Here is a 22,505-nt window from a genome sequence, read left to right on the forward strand (position 1 = left end):
CCTTCACCTGTTTTGCCCTCCTCTGACCTCCACACCTCTGAAACTACCAATCTATTCTCTGTGTCTATAAGCTTAGGGTTTTGGGGTTTTTTTTTCTTTTCTTTTTTTTTTTTTAAACATCTTTATTGGAGTATAATTGCTTTACAATGTTGTGTTAGTTTCTGCTGTATAACAAAGTGAATCAGCTATATGTATACATATATCCCCATATCCCCTCCCTCTTGCGTCTCCCTCCCACCCTCCCTATCCCACCCCTCTAGGTGGTCACAAAGCACCGAGCTGATCTCAGCGTTTTTGTTTTTAAAGTCCGTATATAAATGAGATCATATGATGTCTTTCTCTGACTTATTTCACTTAGTATAATGCACTCAAGGTCCATCCATGTTACCATAAATGGCAAGATTTCATTCTTTTTTATGGCTGAATAGAATTCCATTGTATATAATATTTCACCATAGATTTGAAAGGACAAAAAAACAAATAATACAGTCAACTCTTGTTACTCATGGCAGCTGAGTCCTACAAAATCATGCACTAAATTAACTCATGTTGAACCCTTGAATCTTAAATCCTAAAAATAACTTATCAGATTCTATTTTCTCTATTTTACAAAAGAGAAAATGAGCTTCAGAAGTGTGTTGAGGTGACTTTACTGAGGCTGTCCCAATACCATGTGCTAGTCTTGGGATTCATATCCCTTCAACCAGCCCAGAGCCAGAGCTTCTTGCACTATACTGCACTGCCTCCTACCACTTCCTTCCTCTGGTCATTTCTGTACCAGCGCTAAAACAACGCAGAGCATCACCTTGTATGACTTCAGTTGGAAACGTGCACGTTGGCAGACTCATTTTTTACTGCTCTGTGCATTTCCGCAAATGACTGTGAGGGCACCAAAAGTACTGATTTGGGGGTTACAAATAAATTGCAGCAAACAGGCAAATTCATAAAAACAAAATCCACAAATGAGGATAAACTGAAGTTGGAGACTTCAATGCCCTACTTTTGATAATGGAATAGAACAAGCGTAGGTAAAAAATCAACAAGGATACAGAAGACAAACAATATTACAAACTCATTAGACCTAAAAGACATCTACTGAACACTCCATACAACAACAGCTGAATAAACAGTCTTCTTAAGCACATATGAATATTCTGTGGTACAGATCATATGCTAATCCATAAAACAAGACAAATAACCCAACTAAAAGCTAGGCAAAAAGTGAACAAACAATTCAGTGAAGAAGAAACAGAATGGCAAATAAACCATATAAAAAGATGTTCAACATCCTTAGTAATTAGGCAAATGTAAATTAAAACCATAATGAAATGCCACTTTATACCCACTATAATGGCTATAATCAAAAAGATAAAAACAAGTGCTGACAAGACTGGGGGAAAATCTGGAACCCTCATACATTGCTAGTGGGAATATAAAATAATACAGAAATGTTGGAAAACATTTTGACAGTTTCTTTAAAAGTTAAACATAAAATGACCTTACAAACCAGTGATCGCACTCCTACGTATCTACCAAGAGAAATGAAAACATATGTCCACAAAAAGACTTGTACACAAATGTTTAAAGCAGCATTATTCATACTAATCAAAAAGTAGAAACACTCAAAATATCCATCAACTTTGGTAAAAGGATAAACAAAATGTGATATAGCTACATAATGTAATACTATTCAGCAATAAAAAGGAACAAAGTACTGATTCACACCACAACATGAATGAACCTCAAGAAAAACAGTATAAGTGAAAGGTGGCAATGGAAAAAGACACTGTCATATGATTCCATTTATAGGAAATGCCCAAAAAGGGCAAATCTATAGAGACAAAGAAGATTAGTGGGGCTGGGGATAAGAATGAGGATTGAAGGAATTCCCTGGCGGTCCAGCAGTTAAGACAGAGCTTCCACTGCAGGGGGCACGGGTTTGATCCCTGGGCAGGGAATTAAGATGCCACGTGCCACACAGTGCGGCCCTGGGTGGGGGGTGGGGGGGAGAATGGGGATTGACTACAAATGGGCAAAAGGGACCTTTCTGAAGTGACGTAAATGTTCTAGAATTGTGCTGTAATGACAGTTGCACAACTGTGTAAATTTACTAAAATTCATTATAAAAACAGGTGAGTTTTATGATATGTATCTATATCTTAATAAAACTGCTTAAAAAGAGAGACCCAATTCACAGGCTTCAACAATAGTTATCACTTTTTGTATTTGCTCCAATCTTTTCACACTGTACAGGACCCTTCTCTTCCCAACTTTAACTGTCCTACCCACTATTCCTCAAAACTTTTACTCTCCTCCCTCTTAAGCATATCTTTAGTATGTATAAACCTTACACATTTTTGAATGGAATTCATTCTTTTCTCTATCCACAGCAACACAGAGACCTAACCTGGACATGTGGGGTTACTGCACTGGTGATTCCAGGATTTTTTTTTTTTTTTTTGGTCTTTTTGCAGGGATAGGGAGTGATTACTGCATTGGCAATTTTAAGATTCTCCTAGAGGCAGTCTGAAGGGGTGGGAGGGTGGGTACTGAGGGGTCAAATTGGAAATCCAGAGCTGTAGTTTTATATACATTGGATATAATCTATATAATATCTTGACTGTGTGAAATAGCACTCCTAGTATGACCAAGAATTTATAATGCTACTACCAATTCTAGGGCACACATTTTAAGGGACCACTGACAAAAAATGCTGCTAAAAGTGAATGACTTGTCTGGTGATAAATCTAAAAACCGTAATATGTGAGGGAAAAAGCAGAGACATAGTCTCTGGTTTCCAAATTCATGAAGGGCTGGGTTCAACTGAGATTAGCTCCATAGAGCAAAACTAAGATCAATGCATAAAAGTTACAGTAAAGCAAAAATATGACTCATTCATATAATTACAAATTTTCTAACACCTTAAGACTGTGCAACTCTGGGGAATTCTCTGGCGGTCCAGTGGTTAAGATTCCACGCTTTCACTGCCGAGGGCACGGGTTTGATCCCTGGTCAGAGAACTAAGATCCTGCAAGCCGCATAGCGGCGCAGCAAAAACAAACAAACAAAAAACTATGTAACCCTGTTCAAGCAGAAAATATTACTACCAAGATTTAAAAAATGATTTCTATAACTGGATGGACAACTAAATGGAATAAATATTGGAAAAAATAAATATTTCTAAGTACTTTAAAAAGCCCTAAGCTGTAAAAACTACTTCTTTTCATACATGAGCATCATGAACTTGGTTTATTTCCCCGAAAAATGTGTTAAATGAGATCCTTTCCTGCATCAAGTGTGGTTTCTGAAAACTATCTGTACCATATTCTTTACTATTAAATTCTCCTGTATAAATAGTCTCCCTTTGCATTTTGTGAAAAATAACACTATATGCTTTTTTAAAAAGAGAAGAATTGCAATATATTCCTCTGAAAGCTTGTTAAAGACTATACAGATGAAGCCACAAGGCAAAGAATTTCTAGTAAACACTTCAAATCTAATAAAGTCAATTACATTTACCACATAAACAGCTACACATTAAAATAGTGTACTTACGCATAAATTTAATGCTCCTACTTACGTTTCTGTGTCTGATACCAATGATTCATTATTGCACACATCATTGAAGGTGTGAAGTTGATTCTATAAATACAGAAATTAAAGATTTTTTCCAAAATTATTCTTGCATATGTTAGCAACTGCCAACACAGTTTGATATATGTAGATCATAATCAATAACCAGATCAAAAGTATAAAATATAAGATAGGTAATCAGATACACATATATACTTCCCAATTAGTCTGGCTATTTCCTTTATCATTTTTAAACACTAATTCATTCCACAAGTAATACTTAGGCTTTATTCCACTAAGAATGCTAGAGAAAAAGCTGAACAAGGGAAAGACACAAAAATCTAATGCAAGGCAGCAAGTAATATGTCATTACAAACCGAATTTCAGGAAAGGATTCCAGACATACATTTTTAAGATTTGATTTGGGAAACTGTGATTAAGTGTTTTCAACACTTACAAAGTCCAATACATGGTAAAATCTAAGTCACAAAATTCAATACATGGGTACAATCTAGCTACTTCAGAATAACTACACTACAAAAACAGGCCCCAAATGTAAAGGAGTAAACCTAATGCAGACCTTGGTAAACCAGAGAAAATATATCCATTCTAAAGAATGCAGCTAACTACTTAGTTCTAGCAAATTGTTGTCATGCAAGAAGACAGACCCAAGGACACTAGGTCTTTCTCCCCACCCCACCCCTCCAGGAGAAGCCAATAATATGTATTTCTCCCTATTTAAAACAGTACTTGCTACTGTGCAAACCAAACATTTCTGTTAGTCAAATTTGGTCTATGGCCCAATAATCTGTGGCTCCTGCCTGGAAAATTAATTAACTACTTATAATCTCCAACTATTTTTCTCTCTGATAACACTGCTTTCTAAATGCAAAAAACTGAACAGTTTAAAAAAAAAAAAAAAGTGCAGGAAATCAAAAAGACCTAAGGTAGGGGGCTTCCCTGGTGGTGCAGTGGTTGAGAATCTGCCTGCCAATGCAGGGGACACGGGTTCCAGCCCTGGTCTGGGAAGATCCCACATGCCGCGGAGCGACTAAGCCCGTGAGCCACAATTGCTGAGCCTGCACGTCTAGAGCCTGTGCTCCGCAACGGGAGAGGCCAAGATAGTGAGAGGCCTGCGCACCGCGATGAAGAGTGGCCCCCACTTGCCGCAACTAGAGAAAGCCCTCACACAGAAACGAAGACCCAACACAGCCATAAATAAATAAATAAATAAATAAAATTAAAAAAAAAAAAAAGACTTAAGGTATAAAACCTTCTAAATCTAAGCCTCAGTCTCCTCATATTTAAAATAGAGAAAAAGAGAACATATAGAAATTATTTGTAAGGGTCACACAAAGTAATGCATGTAAAGTACTTAGCACAATGCCTAGCATGGCATAAGTGGCTCCATAAATACTAGGTATTATGATAATGATGATAGTCTGAGAGGACAAACAAAAAATTACCAAAAATAAAGCAAATACAGCTTACCGTTATCTGACTTAATCCAGCCAACCTCATAGTCAAAGTAGGTGACATAAAGTACTTAAATGCAAGATCTAGGCTTTCTTTATCAAAGCATAACGTCGTGTCCAATGGTTCTTTCACTGTGCTCCACATTAAGTCAGCCATGTTGCGAGCCGCACTCTGTCTTAACTCCTGATCAGAGAGCTTGCATAAATACCTGAAATGATTCAGAAATACAATGTACACAAAAACTTGCAAACTATTTCTGAAGACCACTCAATAATTCAATAATATTCCTTTGCTCCATACTTCCAAACTGTTTAGTACAGTAGAACCTGGAATCCTGGGATTAATATTCCCAATTTAAACTATTTCTAAGTAATGCTTCAAGGATTGTGACCTGTGGCAATGTGTCCTTTGCTGAGAGTCCAACATGAATCAGGAACTGCAAAGCCTAACACAACATGTAAGGAAGGAAGGAAGGAAGGGAGGGAGGGGAAAGCAGGGAAGGAGAGGAAGGGAGGGAGGGAGGAAGAGGGAGGGAGGAAGAGGGAGGGAGGAAGAGGGAGGGAGGAAGAGGGAGGGAGGAAGAGGGAGGGAGGAAGAGGGAAGGAGAAAGGGAGGGAGGAACTGCATAGAGCCAAGTCATTTAACATCGGATTCTGCACCTGCACCTCCAGTAAAACTTTACTATTCTCTAGTACCTGTCATGTATACAGCTCCTGTTTTAGTAAATTTCAGTTGACTTCATATAAATAGTACATCTACTCCCCAACACAGCCAAAATTCTTCAAAATGTGTACATTTTAAACATCATTCTTTTTTGACTTTCAAAAATCACAAACCACTGGTTTTCCTCTCAGGCCCCACCTATTCTATTTGGTTGGTTCCTCCTCCTGTACCCAACCTTTCAACAGTATTGCTCCTCAGGGCTTGTAATGGATTGCAGAAAGGCCCCAAATTCCTCCCATCACTTTATATAGTAGTCTTTGCAATGTGACTTTACCACTCTTCCCATCAAAGGTGTCATTTATTCCTCTACTTCCTTGCATCTGAGCTTTGCCATGAAGGTTCCTTTGCCCAGTGGGGTATTAAGAGATGTAACATAAGCAGAAGCTTAAAAAGCCTTTGAGCTTGCCCTCTCTTGCTGGGAACTCTTCCACCACTGAGAAAAGGACTCAGGATAGCCTGCTGGATGAGAGAGACAGCTAATGCCCCAACTGACATCCAGCCAACTGCCAAGATACATATGAGCACCCTTCACCACTCAAGACCAATCAGCCTGCCAACCAGAGGACAAATGACTGAGGTTATCTATCACAGAGCACCCAGGTCCAGCCAAGTCAGCCCAGATCAGAAAAGCTAGCCAACCAGAGAACTGTGACAAATAATAAATGGCTGTTATTTTAAGCTACTAGTTTTGGGTGTTTTCTCACACAGCAAAAGCAAACTGATATAGCACTCCATCCTAGATTCACTTCTTTTGTTTTAATTTAGGCTGTGCCAGGTCTTAGTTGCGGCACGCGGGATCTTTGTTGCAGCATGTGGACTCAGTTGCAGCATGCAAACTCTTAGTTGCGGCATGCATGTGGGATCTAGTTCCCTGACCAGGGATCGAACCTGGGCCCCCTGCATTGGGAGCATGGAGTCTTACCCGCTGGACCACCAAGGAAGTCCCCTCCATTCACTTCTATTCTCTTTCTACATTCTCTCCCCAGATGACCTCATTTATTCCCATGAGGTTTTTTAAAAAATTTATTTATTTATTTTTGGCTGCGATGGGTCTTCATTGCTGCCCTCGGGCTTTCTCTAGTTGTGGTGAGTGGGGGCTACTCTTCTTTGCGGTGCGAGGGCTTCTCATTGAGGTGGCTTCTCTTGTTGCAGAGCACGGGCCCTAGGCATGCGGGCTTCAGTAGTTGCAGCACATGGGCTCAATAGTTGCGGCACACAGGCTTAGCTGCTCCACGGCATGTGGGATCTTCCCAGACCAGGGCTTGAACCCATCTCCCCTATACTGGCAGGTGGATTCTTTTTTTTTTTTTTTAATTTTATTTATTTATTTATCTATTCATTTATGGCTGTGTTGGGTCTTCGCCTCCCTGCGAGGGCTTTCTCTCTAGTTGTGGCAAGTGGGGGCCACTCTTCATCGCGGTGCGCAGGCCTCTCACTATTGCGGCCTCTCTTGTTGCGGAGCACAGGCTCCAGACGCGCAGGCTCAGTAATTGTGGCTCACGGGCCCAGCTGCTCCGTGGCATGTGGGATCTTCCCAGACCAGGGATCGAACCCGTGTCCCCTGCATTGGCAGGCAGACTCTCAACCACTGCGCCACCAAGGAAGCCCTGGCAGGTGGATTCTTAACCACTGCGCCACCAGGTAAGTCCTATTCCCATGGTTTTTAAGTGCTACCTTTATGCTGACAACTCCTAAATTAACGTTGTTGTTCTAAGTTACAGGCTTATATTCCCAATTTCCCAGTGCCACTTAAATGTCCCATAGGCATCTGAAAATTACGTCTTTAAATTCTCCCAGTCTTTCACATCTGTTAATGATACTCACAGCAAAAAGAGAAACCAAAGGGAGGGCAGCTAAGCGTCTTCCACTATGCTACCCCTTTCCTTAAACTCCACAATCACCAACCTTATTGATTTCATTTTCAACTATATCCAGTCAATTTTCAAATCACTATAAACAATCCTTGTACAAGTAACCATCACTTCTTTCCAGGACTACCCCATTAACTTTTCAATTGGTCTCCTAGCTTCTCCTCCAACACTCCTGTAATTTATGAGCCACTTAAAGGCCAAAGTGATCTTTTAAAAACCATCATGAGGACTTCCCTGGTGGCGCAGTGGTTAAGAATATGCCTGCCAATGCAGGGGACACGGGTTCGAGCCCTAGTCCGGGAAGATCCCACATGCCACGGAGCAACTTAACTCGTGTGCCACAACTACTGAGCATGCGCTCTAGAGCCTGCGAGCCACAACTACTGAGCCCGCGTGCCACAACTACTGAAGCCTGTTCACCTAGAGCCCACGCTCTGCAACAAGAGAAGCCACCACAATGAGAAGCCCGCGCACCGCAACGAGGAGTAGCCCCCACTCGCCACAACTAGAGAAAGCCCACGCGGAGCAACAAAGACCCAACACAGCCAAAAATAAAGAAAGAAAGAAAGAAAGAAATTTTTTTAAAAAGAGATTACAAATTAAGCAGCTTAAAATATTTTTTAAAAAAAGCGTCGTCATGATTCATCTGCTTAAAACCCTTCAATAGATCCCACTGCTAAAATTAAATCCAAGCTCCTTAAAATGGCTTGAAGGTCCTGAATAATCTGCCCCTGTTTATATCCAACCTCATATCATAATCTTACCTCCTTACACACTATGCTCCACCAGTCTACTTCTAGTTTTTTAATATGTCATATTCTTTCCAACTTCAAAGCCTATGCCCTTATGTTCCTTCTACCTGAAATATGTCCTTCTATTTATCATCTGATTAGCAGATTCATGTTCCTCAGATGTCACCTTTCAGAAAGGCCTCATATTCTCTATCACCTTATCTTTACTTGCATAGAATTCATCACTATCTGATCCTTTTCCTGATACTTTCTCCAACAACCTGAACAGTAACCGGAAAATAGCAGGCACTCAAATCTTTGCAAATGAATAAAAATTATAAAGAACTCATAAATATTATCAAGAAATACAATCTTAGAACTCCAACAGTTTACACTCTAAGCGTAATCAATATGATAATATCTCTATCCTCGTCTTAGGTTTCCTTCTTAGGTTGGGACTTACAGAACTCAAATATCACCCTTTCCCCAATGAGACCTTCTCTATACCATCGATATAATTGAGACCCGCCCTCTAGAACTCTCAACCCACCCTTGCTGCTATTTTTCTCTGTCATACTCATGACTTTCTGATGAACTGTATCATTTACTTATTGTGCACACAGACTGCACAAAAGCAGAAATATTTTCTTCTCTGCTGTATCTCCAGTGCCTACAACATAATACTTAGTATACATCTGTTGACTGAATAAATATAGTGGAATATCATGCAACCACTGTTAATCTGTTTAATTCTTTATACTCACATAAAAAAAAATTCCAACATAAATTGCTTAAAAGTAAACATTACATATAAACCTACATAGGTGCATTAAAAAATACATCAAATTGTCAAAAATTTTCTCTGGAGGATGTGAATACAAAGGACTTTCAAACAATATAATTCTGTACTATGTTATGAATAGTTTAAACATTACTACGCTGATAACAGGGGGGAAAGGTTTTATAAACTTACCTGATAACATATGTCCTAAAAGGGATAATGTGCTGCATGACAGCAGGGATATGTAGCCATATTCTAATCTATAAAGAAACATAAAAATGATATTAATGATTAATGAATATGTGAAATACATATGTCTTTAATTAAAAATAAGAACATTTAGTATTTTCCTGCCTCTAAAAACTAAATATATTTCATCTATTTGGAAAAGGATAAACTAAGAAATACGACTGCACACATATCAGGTAAGTAATTTAACCTATAAACATTTCTAATCCATATACCTAAAATCAGTCTGAAGAATTACTATCAGTTTCTTCCTGAAAAGGGAGAACCATCTATCCAAGTAACATCTTACTACCTGCTACTCTATACCTCTTTGTATGGTAGCAACCCAAATACTATAGAACTAAATTAATTTTTTTTTTTTTAAGGGATAGTTAGGGAGTTTGGAATTGACAGGTACACATGGCTATATTTATTTATTTATTTATTTTTGGCTGTGTTGGGTCTTCGTTTCTGTGCGAGGGCTTTCTCTAGTTGCAGCGAGCGGGGGCACTCTTCATCGCGGTGCGCGGGCCTCTCACTGTTGCGGCCTCTCTTGTTGCAGAGCATAAGCTCCAGACGCGCAGGCTCAGTAGTTGTGGCTCACGGGCCTAGTTGCTCCGCGGCATGTGGGATCTTCCCAGACCAGGGCTCGAACCCGTGTCCCCTGCATTGGCAGGCAGATTCTCAACCACTGTGCCACCAGGGAAGCCCTAAGTTAATTTTTTAATAAATCATCCTTCCTTCTAAAAAATATCAAATTACCTGATGTCTGGTCACTTCAATATCCATCTAAGACAAATATATTTTATAGAGTCAAACACTGATCACAATATCAACAACTATTTGCTTAATTAAACTCTTACTGTAAGTATCCCAATCTAAGTTATAATGGAAGTTATAATAATCTGTTCACTTAATTTTTTCTGCATAATATTCCAGCCCATTTCTAAATCTAATGTGCTTTATTAGTTTTATTCTCATAAATCGTGGTTTAAATATCATATAAGAAAAAAATCCTAAGCAAATCATCAAACAAGAAACTACAATACTAAGCCTTAACACATGCAAGTAATACAAATTGAAAACAAATTTGTAAATACAGACTGCATGGCTTCACTTTAATCTAATGAAACATAAGTCCTATAGCAAATACAATACTAACGGTGAAATGCTAAAACTCTTCCCTCTGAGACTAGGAACAAGACAAGAATATCTTTAATTCAACTTAAACTGAAGGTCCTAGACAGTGCAACAGACAAGAAACTGAATAAAAGGCATAGACTAAAACGGAAGAATTAAAATCAATATTACTCTGAGATGATGTGATTATGTAAGTAAGAAATCCAAAATAATTTTCAGATAAACCTTTTTGGAATTAACTAGTTTAGCAAGATTGCTGCTTAGAAAGCTAATATAAGTAATGAATTAATATACACACATATATATACATACATACACACACATACTATATTACATATATATAATACATATATACACATCTTACATACCAGAAAAAAATAATAAAATTTTCAAAAATATTCTCTTTACAACAGCATCAAAAAATATCATGTGCCTAGAAATTGTCTAACAAAGATATATATAACATCTCCACATAAATACAGAAAATTATGAGACAAATCTTAAAGCATGTAAATAAAAACACATTTACCATATTTATACATTAGAAGACTCAATATTGCAGAGATGACAGTCCTCTGCAAATTGATCTACAGATTCAATGCAACCCAAAAAGGTTTATACGTGGAACTTCAGCCACTGATTCCAAATGCAAAAGTCCAAGAAGAGACAAAACACTCTTTAAGAATGACACGGAGTAGAGATATAATGCATGGTGACCCTACTTAATAAAACTGTTTTGCGGACTTCCCTGGTGGCGCAGTGGTTGAGAGTCTGCCTGCCAATGCGGGCGACACGGGTTCGGGCCCTGGTCTGGGAAGATCCCACATGCCGCGGAGCAACTAGGCCCGTGAGCCACAACTACTGAGCCTGCGCATCTGGAGCTTGTGCTCCGCAACAAGAGAGGCCACGGCAGTGAGAGGCCTGCGCACCGCGATGAAGAGTGGCCCCCACTTGCCGCAACTAGAGAAAGCCCTCGCACAGAAACGAAGACCCAACACAGGCAAAAATAAATTAATTAATTAATTAATTAAAAAGAAAATAGTATGCTTTAAAAAAAAAACTGTTTTGCATATTTGAAAGTGCTAATAGTTCTTAAAAGTACTCATAAAAAAACTATTTGTTAACTATGAATGGTGTCAGATGTTAACTAGACTTCCTGTGGTAATCATTTTGTAACATATACAAATACTGAATCATCTGAAACTAATGTTATCTGTCAGTTACACCTTAATAAATTTTTTAAAAAAATGACAGGGAGGTAGAACTTGCTTTACCAGATAGCAAGACTTCTTATAAAGCAGCAGAAATTAAGACGGTATGCAAAACAGCACAAGACTAATCAAATAGACTAATGGAATATACTAGAAATCCCAGACCCATGCACAAGAAGACACATAAAGATACCTGATTTATGACAAAATGATACTTCAGAACAAATAGGAAAGGACTGTCTTTGCTATAGTGATAGGTCCAGCTTCTGTCTATATAGAAAAGAAAATGAATCCTGATCCCTCACACACCACACACAAAAGTCAATTCCAACTGAACTATAGATAAAAATGTGAAAGTAACGTAATAAAAATTGCAGAACATAGAAAAATATCTTCATAAGAAAGATTGTTTATCCATTAATGAAAACATTAACCATAAAGAAAAAAATTTATTATAAATTATACACCATTAAGTTTGGTTAGAAAATAACTCTTTTTTTTTTTTTTTTTTTTTAAAACATCTTTATTGAAGTATAATTGCCTTACAATGGTGTGTTAGCAGAAAATAACTCTTAATGAAATCAAAACGACACCTCACAACAGTCAGAATAGCCATCATCAAAAAGTCCAGAAATAATAAATGCTAGAGAGGGTTTGGAGAAAAGGGAACCCTCCTACACTATTGGTGGGAACGTAAATTGGTGAAGCCCTATAGAAAACAGTCTGGAGATTCCTTTAAAAACTAAAAATAGAGTTACCATATGATCCACTCCTGGGCATATATTCTGAAAAGACAAAAACCTTAATTCAAAAAGGTACATGCACCCCCCAATGTTCACAGCAGCAATATTCACAATAGCCAAGACATAAAAGCAACCTAAATGTCCATCGACAGATGAATGGATAAAGAAGATGTGGTATACATACACTATAGAATATTACCTAGCCATTAAAAAAAAAAAAGAAATCCTTCCATTTGCAGCAACGTGGATGGACCTAAAGATTTGCATATTAAGTAAAGTAAGTTAGGCAGAGAAAGACAAATTCTATAAGGTATCATTTATACATGGCATCTAAAAAAATAATACAAATCAACTTCTGTACAAAACAGGAAACAAACTTATGGTTACCAAAGGGGAAGGGGGAGAGGGAAGGATAAACTGGGAGTATGGGATTAATAGATACACACTACTACATATAAAATAAACAACAAGGATTTACTGTATATAGCACATGGAACTATATTCAGTATCTTGTACTAACCTATAACGAAAAAGAATCTGAAGCTGTACACCTGAAACTAACACAGTACTGTAAATCAACTATAGTTAAATTAAAAATAATAACTCTTAAAAGACACAAGAGAATGAAAAGCAAAACCAGAGTTGAAGAAGATATTTAGCAATACATAAATGTCAGGCAAAAGACTTGTATCCAAAACATATAAGGAATCTCCACACATTCGTAAGGAAAGGGCAAACAATTTGATTTTTAAAACGGATTAAAAAAACTTGAACTGACACTTCTCGAAAAATATTGAAATGGCTAATATGCCCATGCAATGGTGCTCAATCTCTTTAGTCATTTAAAAACACAAAAGTAACCATAATTCAAAAACAGTCATGTACCAAAATGTTCATTGCAGCTCTATTTACAATAGCCAGGACATGGAAGCAACCTAAGTGTCCATCATCGGATGAATGGATAAAGAAGACTTGGCACATATATACAATGGAATATTACTCAGCCATAAAAAGAAATGAAATGGAGGTATTTGTAATGAGGTGGATGGAGTTAGAGTCTGTCATACACAGTGAAGTAAGTCAGAAAGAGAAAAAACAAATACAGTATGCTAACACATATATATGGAATCTAAAGGAAAACAAACAAAAAAAAAAGGCCATGAAGAACCTAGTGGCAAGATGGGAATAAAGACACAGACCTACTAAAGAATGGACTTGAGGATATGGGGAGGGGGAGGGGTGAGATGTGACAGGATGAGAGAGTGTCATGGACATATATACACTACCAAATGTAAAATAGATAGCTAGTGGGAAGCAGCCGCATAGCACAGGGAGATCAGCACGGTGCTTTGTGACCACCTGGGGGGGTGGGATGGGGAGGGTGGGAGGGAGGGAGATGCGGAAGGGAGGAGATATGGGAACGTGTGTATATCTGTAGCTGATTCACTTTGTTATAAAGCAGAAACTAACACACCATTGTGAAGCAATTATACTTCAATAAAGATGTTTAAAAAAAAAAAAAAAAACACAAAAGTAGACCACAATGAGATACTACTATTAGTTCATCAGGAATCTCTAAGAGTTAGAATACTACATGTTTGCAAGGATATGGAGCAATGGGAACTCTCATTCTTGGTAAGAGTGTAAATTAATACAATCACTTCGGAAAATCTTAGCATTAATGTGTAAAACTGAATATATGTATACCCTGTGATAAAGAAATTCCACTACTAGATATATATGAAAATACAATGCATGCACATATGCACCAAAAGACATGTAAGAGAATGCTGACACCACATTAATTGTAATAACCTAAACGTCCGTCACCAGTAAAATAGATCAATGTTGGTATATTTTTAAAGGAGTATTATACAACAATCAAAATGAGCAACTCGAACTACATGCAATATAAATCTCAATGTTAAACAAAAGTAGCCATACATGAAAGAATGCATTTTATGTGATTCCACTTATACGGTTAGCAAGAGACAAAACTAAATCATAGTATTTAGGGATATAAGCTTAAGTAAAACAAAGAAAAGCAAGAAATAAAAATATGAATTGTGTTCACCTTTAAGGGCAAAGAGATGGGATAGTGACTTAGAGGAATCATAAAGGAGGCTTCTGGGGAGTTGACAATGATTTGTTTCTTGACATGGGTAGTGGTTAAGTGGGATATTCACCTCAATAAGTCACTGAGCCATATCTTATCATTCTGTTCACTTTTCTATATGTTTATTTCAAATTTTTTTAAAAGGTTAACAGATTCAATTATATATAAGATACATTAGAGAGGACGAAAATGAAAATAGGTACAGTGATACCTTTTATTGGGGGATAAACAAATATGCCAATGAACAAAAATTTAAATAAAAATGACAAGGGAAAAAATGTCAACATTGGAAAGAAATTTTTAATAGAAAGAAGAGCTACCATTTACTGAACCCTTAATATTTCCATTCTGATAGATGAAAAAAGTGAGGCTTATAGACATAATGTAATCAAAATTAGATAGTACATCAATAAAAAATTTTTAAATAAAACAAACAAAAAAATTAGATAGTACATAACAGAACTACAACACAAGCCCAAGATTATTTCTCTGTAAAATCTACATTCTTTAAAATCTACATTCTTTAATGAGGCATAACATTACAAGAATCAAATTCCATATGCTATTAATCATATAGGTCCTTTTTCTTTCCTTACTGTAAGTTTTGAGCTTCCCCATCTTGGTGATAACAAAGCTCTAGTAGCCCTTCTAAGTACATGTTAAAAATCTCAGGAATAGGAAAAAATATTGTCTGATCCCCTTATAACTGCATAAATGCAGGCAGTATTCTGCATCACAAAGCTAGTTTTAACAAAATGACAAAATGAAAACTTCACTGAACTGTCAACGAACTCTCCTGATTAGTGTGAAAATATATGAAAATGTATAATCCCAGGCTAACTTCTGACATTAAATAGTCCTTGTTAGTGTTTTTTGTAAAGTAGTCTTAGGAAACTGACAGTTCGGAAATTGTTATTGTGTCTTCTGATGTGTTACTACAAGTTTGCATCTCTGATAACATCTCTTAGGTAATAATTTGTCATATCTGTTTTGTAAAGCATATATTCATGAGGTTTATTAAGGCTCATTTGTACTTTTCCATTCATATTAATAAAATAAATCCCATGACTCAAATTCTTTATGGAAAGTCCTTAGGCTTTGTTATTTTGTAATTAATAAAAGGTGTCATGTCTGAGATGACTAACTCAGGCATCTTTGCTGAGGGCTGAGGCAGGATACACACTATGAGCTATAACTCACCATGCATCTCAGTGGGGAAACGTCTATGAGGACTCTACATTCTACTTCTCTAAGCTGTGCTAAATATTGGTTAACTGCTTTTGCTGAAAATCTAAAGGCCAATACAAAATAAGAAAACTACATATATAAAGATTTTGTTGTTTTTTCCCCTGAGGCTGCAGTCATTATTACTAAGAATAGATCCTTTTAAGAGTGGAGTAGTACTTGTGCAAAATTGAGAACTCTCCTAACAGTCAGCGTTATTTTAGAAATGCTAAAGCAAACTTTTGAGACTGAAATAAATGTATGGGTCTAAGCGTATTATCAGATTTGAACCTTAACTGATGAAAGTAAGAGTTTTCCTTCTTTGCTGATAACTCAGACTCAGGGCAAAGCGAGTTTTCCTGTGCTGCAAGCTAAGGTTCTAGGAGATAACACCACCTTCCTCATTAAGAGTGAGGGAATGACCCTAGAAAACAAACAGAATGGTTTGGTTCCCAGGAACTGATATAAACATGTTTTCTTCTGAATGTGTGATTTACTATAATCAAGTTGGGAGAAACAGGTACTCAATAAGGTCAGGCCTTACCTACCTTACCATAAAAAGAGTTTATGATTCACAGAACTTTTTGCTTTTCAAGAAGAGGATTGCCCTAAAATCCAGTAATTTTTTCATTATTTAAATGTAGGCGTTTTTGTTCCTGTATGAAAGCCCCCGGAACATCAGAGATTCCTAAATAAGGGACCTTCAGCCTTACCGAAGCTGAAACAACATGGCTAAACAAGCTGCCTATTTCTCAAGAAAAGAAATGAGACATACAGAAACGACCAGGGTTTATAATTCACAATGATCCACTAAAGGAAACTACCCTGCTCTAGATCAATTTGTATGTGACTAGAAAAGTCTGAAATTTACAGGCCTTAAAGTTTCTCAAAATGCAAAAGGATGTCTATTTCAATTGTTTAAAGTGGCTGCTAAGTGTTTTCATATAAACTTCAGGCAGAGTGGTCAAAACTCCAAAAAAAAGGTCAGAAATCATGCCAACACTTATATTGCTTTAAATGTCACCAGTCCCTTAAGAAAAACTCCAAACTCTGAAAAAAATAAAGGGTCTGCAGACAAGTTAATTACAAAAAGAATTGTAATTTAAGCTCTTAGTTTGCACCAAAGTAGTAACTATATTTAAAAAATTAGAATGAAGAAAGCAAAATCAAAAATATTTTTTTATGAGGAAAAGATGCTAAATGAGAGTTACCCAATCAAGTTATAAAACCTTTGTTTAAAAAGTACATTATGTAGCCAGGACATGGAAGCAACCTAAGTGTCCATCATCGGATGAATGGCTAAAGAAGATGTGGCACATATATACAATGGAATATTACTCAGCCATAAAAAGAAACGAAATGGAGGTATTTGTAGTGAGGTGGATGGAGTTAGAGTCTGTCATACAGACTGAAATAAGTCAGAAAGAGAAAAACAAATACAGTATGCTAACACATATATACGGAATCTAAGGGGAAAAAAAAAAAGATCATGAAGAACCTAGTGGCAAGACGGGAATAAAGACACAGACCTACTAGAGAATGGACTTGAGGATATGGGGAGGGGGAGGGGTAAGATGTGACAGGGTGAGAGAGTGGCATGGACATATATACACTACCAAACGTAAAACAGATAGCTAGTGGGAAGCAGCCGCATAGCATAGGAAGATCAGCTCGGTGCTTTGTGACCACCTAGAGGGGTGGGATAGGGAGGGTGGGAGGGAGGGAGACGCAAGAGGGAAGAGATATGGGAACATATGTGTATGTGTAGCTGATTCACTTTGTTATAAAGCAGAAACTAACACACCATTGTAAAGCAATTATACTCCAATAAAGATGTTAAAAAAAAAAAAAGTACATTATGTTATACTCTCAGGAAAAAAACAAACATAGATTATAGTATCCAAACAATTAATTATTAATTTAAACAGTATGACTAATTTTTAACTTTGGTTTAATGTTCTCAGTTGAGTTACAAGATAAAGTTATGCAAATTGACAACAGCCCACCAATTAGCAGTCACAAAAAGGCTGAAGAGAAAAATGAAACAGAATCCAAACCTTTTTCTTTAGTAAAGGATTACTTTTCAAGAGATAGCAATAAGTTAAAGCCTTTAACGAGGTTTCCATAATAGACTTTTAACAACAAGATTTAGTAAAATTAATTCAAGAAATACATTTTAATTCAGGTAATATTCCTGATTAAGGAAAACTGTTGATAAATTATTTTTTGAACTTTGGATTTCAAACTCAGTTATTTACCCTCTCTAAATTTATGACAGTTTAAAATTAAAATGTCAACACAGGATTTAAGTTCACTCAAAAGTCTGTATTTTATTCTTTCTCCCAAAGGAAACCAAACTGAATAAAACTTCCTTTTAAACAAGGTCAATCAGACTAACAGAATCAGGTAAGTGTTAATAATAGCTAAAATAAATAGCAGCACCAGTCACTAAGGGCTTACTATGTATCAGGTGCTATTAATAAGAGCTTAAAAATCTATCTTAAAACCTCACAACAATCTTTTAAGGCAGATCACCATATTTATCATTCCCATTCTACGAATTAAAAAGTTGAGGCTCAGGCTCAGAATTCAAATGCAATTGTGACTGCAAAGTGTATATTCTTAACCTACCATGCTACACTGCCATTACATGTAGTATGTTCAACCTGTCAGAAACAAAGGAATTTGGGGACTAAAAATGACATTGATACAAATTAATTATTTCAAATAAGGAAACATGGAGTTCCAGATACTCAATAAATTTGAGTAAAGCCAGTGTCCTCTCCAGTGTTATTTCTACACTGGAAACGATGAAACAAAGTTATTTTGTTCAGTCTTTTTTCACCCTGTATTTTTATTTTATATACACACTTGAAATATTTCACAGTAGTTATTACTTAAGGTAATTCGGTTAATACAAGAATTCAGGCTTTGGTAAAGTTAGATTTAAGTTTTGCTTCACTATTTTTTTTAAATGATGACCAGAATAGAAGATTATTTTAGGTTAAATTTTAACACACAGGTGGTAAAATGTATTTCTCTCTGCTTCCACACATATTGTGCTTCACAGTAGCTGACATTCACAACATTCGAAAGAATTATCTTCCTTATAAAGGCAAAAAGAAATGTTCGTTCTTCACTTGCAATATACAGGGAAGTCAGACACACTGTAGTAGTGCCCTAGGCTAGGCTAACCATCATTTAAGTAACCAAAAACTCGAAAATTTCCCAGTACAAAATCCCTGGCTCAAGAGGTAGATGGCTAAATTTACCTAGTTAACTTAAATTCTTTTTTTTTTTTGGCTGTGCCGTGCGGCTTGCGGGATCTTAGTTCCCCAACCAGGGATTGAACCCAGGCCACAGCAGTGAAAGCACCGAGTCCTAACCGCTGATACAAATTCCAATTTTATTATAACAAAGACTTTTTAAAAAAAGATTTCTGTACTCGAGTTTTTCAAAGTATAATCAAAAAAACAGGATTGTATATGCAAATCACTCATAACCTGCCTTTTCTGGACATAAAAATTCATGTTATTAAAATACTAGACTTTGATCCCAATATTAAAACCAATTCCAAACAATACTTACATTAGATACAACTGTAATAAATGCATGTGCTATAAGAAATGGCAAAGTTTCAGGAGTTCCATATTCAAAGCAGTCCTTCATGAGAGAAAGGCCATTTTTCCCACAAAACAGACATACATAACGAAGCAAATGCAATGGTACTTCTACATCCTGAAGAAAAAAGAAAAATCTATTATTTTAGAACTTACCAGGAACAATTTTTATTTTATTACCAGTACTGGAAAGATACTGGTCAGACATAAACTCAAAAAGACTTACATGAACAAAAAAGTAAAATTTTCCATAAACCTAAGAATGAAAAGAGATAAACACTTACATTCATATCACAGAATGCCCCTAATATGTTGCTTTCTTGGGTTGATATATCCTGATTTAAAAAAAAAAAAAGAAAAAAAGGTAAATACAATTACATCACACTACTACATGACAATCTTTAAAAACTACGATTTTTTAAAGATTGATTTTATAAAAACTCACCAATTGTACAATTGCTTCTCATCATGAACAGCAGTATTCCTAACTGAAGCTAATATGATTCAGTTCTAAAGTATATTTTAACTCTAATCCAAAGAAATCTTTCTATACTATGTGCTACAAATTATTTTGCCTTCTTAAACAAAAACCTTTCCTTAAATAATTGGGGTAATTTTTGACTTAGTTAAGTGGTTTTGAAACTGTACTCGGGAATTCGCTAGAGGTACTCAAAAGTTCCACAACGTGCTTTCCATACATAAGATTTAAACTACCTAAAAGCATACTCATCTGTTGGTGTGAATATAAGCTGGTTATGACCTTGTTGGAGGATAATTTGGCAGTTACCTATCAACATTTAAAATGTACCTTCCCTTTGACCCAGCAATTCAACTTCTGGTTATTTATCCTAAACAACTAGTAAAAGTAGTGCTGGAAAATGTATGTATAATGATGCTCACTGAAACTATTTATAACATCTCAAAATTAGAAACAACTTCAATATCCATCAATAGGCTGGTTAAATAAATGGTGACATAACCATCTAGGGTCTTATGCGGCCTTCAAAAATAATAAGGTGAAACGGCATGAGGGATTATCTTTTTGGGATGATGAAAATGTTCTCAAATTGAAATGCGGTAATGGCTGCACGGCTCCATAAATTTATGAAAATAATATATACTTTAAGCAAGTGATTTTTATGGTATGTAAAGTATACCTTTAAAATGCTGTTAAAAATAAGGTGAATCAAAAAAATAAATAAGGTGAATTCCATATGCACAGGCATATAAAGATAATATCCTGTATTTGTTAAAAATAGAATTTATGAACATGATCTAATTTTCATAAATTTTTAAATGTCTGAAAGTATCTGAACTAATTTCACAACAATTTTTTTTGACGAGAGAATGGAGAAAAAGGAAAGATTCAAGGCCTTTTAAACTCTATATTTTGTATAGTCTATTTTTTTTAGTCATACTGAAAGTGTTATTTTTATAATCAGAAAGTTAGATACTTTCAGCTGAAAAGTTAGCTGCCAAAGGAACCCATTCATTCTTCGCTGTTACCTGTTTTAAATAAAGTTTGACTGCTGAAATAAAGTTTGAAAACAACTGATTGAGAGCATACATAAAACTCTCAGAACATTTCAGAATAATCAAAAACTGTCCTAAGAGAGGTCAAAACACTTGTCAAATTAAGTGCACTAAACCTCTTTAAATGTATTCTCAAGCCTCTACTACCAGGGCCACAGTCAAAGTTTTAAGTTATTCTTAGCAAACCTTTTGTCTTCAAAAAATCCAGAATATAAGAACTCCTGTGGTATTACTAAATACGATTCATGGACCAGATGAACCATGCTGAAATATCAAACTGGAGTCAAGATTTCTAGTGCCTGACATGGACACAGCTAGAAATTCTCCTAACAGAATTCTATTCTGATGTGCAAAATGTTACTCATGGACTTGGTTATATCTATTTTAGCTACTCAGAAGATCTGTTTTACCATTTCATATTTCTACTCTGGATACATGAAGCCACTACCCTAAGGTGTTATTACAATCTCATTTTAAGTAGTATGTAAAGAGTTAACATAGATCTGTTGGTAACAATACTAGGAGCAACACTAGGAAGTCTTGCTAAAAGCTGAATCTTCTCTCAAAAGCTCTCATTATAGAGGATCCCTGAAAAGGTGTTAAGAAACCTATCAAGAATTTTTTAAGTTTTTGTTTTTTCCCCCAAAACCTCACATTTATTACATAAGATGATGGCACTCTCTTTCTAGAGCTAAACAGAGGAATATGCCTATTACTTTAAAAGATACTTTAAAACAAAGAGAAATAAATGAGTAACTAGAAAGTAATTCTATACCTAATTAAGCAAATGCTGCTCTATGATCTAACCACAAAGAATTGAAGGCTAGAGGATTAGGAATAAAATATTTGCATAAAAAGAAGTCATTGATGTTGGAATTAGATAGTAGTGATGGTTACTTATTAAAGTGCATACTTTAAAAGAGTAAATTTAAAACATTTAATTTTTTTTTTTTTAAAAAAAGGGTGAATTAAAAGTCAGTAGAAAGTGGCAAGAAAAAAAACCAGCCTAGATTCAAAAACTTGGACAATATATGTATTTAATCTGCCAGAGCATATTATACCTACCTTTAACAGAAGGGCAATGATCTCTCTTCTCTCTACAATTTTTATACTCATCTCGCTCTAAGAAAAATACTTAACACTAGAGCAATACCTCATTTGATAGAATTACCTATATTATTCAGAATTAGGAAAAGAATGCCACTGGCCTCCACAAAACTTTTAATGTGAATTAATATTATTTATTTTAAATTACTACATCTTTAAAAATATTTTCAACTTCAATAGGAGGGAAAGAAGGATGGAGGGAGGAAGGGAGGAGGAGGAGATGCTTCAAGTTCCCATCTTATTCACTATTGGCAAGGGATTACAATAGTTAGTGATTAGTCTGAAACATTTGAGAAACAATGCAGTAGAATTAAGACCTGAATTCTAGAACTCTCTCAGCAATATGTTATGCAAATGTGATCAAAACTTTTAAACTTTGTAAGTCAGTTTCCTCTTACATGAAATAAGGATACTGACTGTTTCTAAAG

The 22,505-nt window shown here is 36.0% G+C and overlaps 1 protein-coding gene across 3 annotated transcripts in view; it reads right to left on the reverse strand.

Annotated features, from left to right (window-relative positions):
* USP34 (ubiquitin specific peptidase 34) overlaps positions 1-22,505 on the reverse strand; it is a 235,613-nt gene that overhangs the window by 159,562 nt on the left and 53,546 nt on the right. For all 3 annotated transcript variants that reach the window (XM_068565002.1, XM_068565001.1, XM_068565000.1), the window contains exons 4-8: positions 19,722-19,772; positions 19,406-19,555; positions 9,348-9,415; positions 5,065-5,257; positions 3,581-3,642 (exon numbers count right to left, since the gene is read on the reverse strand). In XM_068565002.1, the coding sequence (XP_068421103.1) occupies positions 3,581-3,642; positions 5,065-5,257; positions 9,348-9,415; positions 19,406-19,555; positions 19,722-19,772 (524 nt within the window). The remainder of the gene's footprint in view (positions 1-3,580; positions 3,643-5,064; positions 5,258-9,347; positions 9,416-19,405; positions 19,556-19,721; positions 19,773-22,505) is intronic.

The sequence above is a fragment of the Eschrichtius robustus genome, chromosome 15, assembly GCF_028021215.1.
Source record: "Eschrichtius robustus isolate mEscRob2 chromosome 15, mEscRob2.pri, whole genome shotgun sequence".
NCBI lineage: Eukaryota > Metazoa > Chordata > Mammalia > Artiodactyla > Eschrichtiidae > Eschrichtius > Eschrichtius robustus.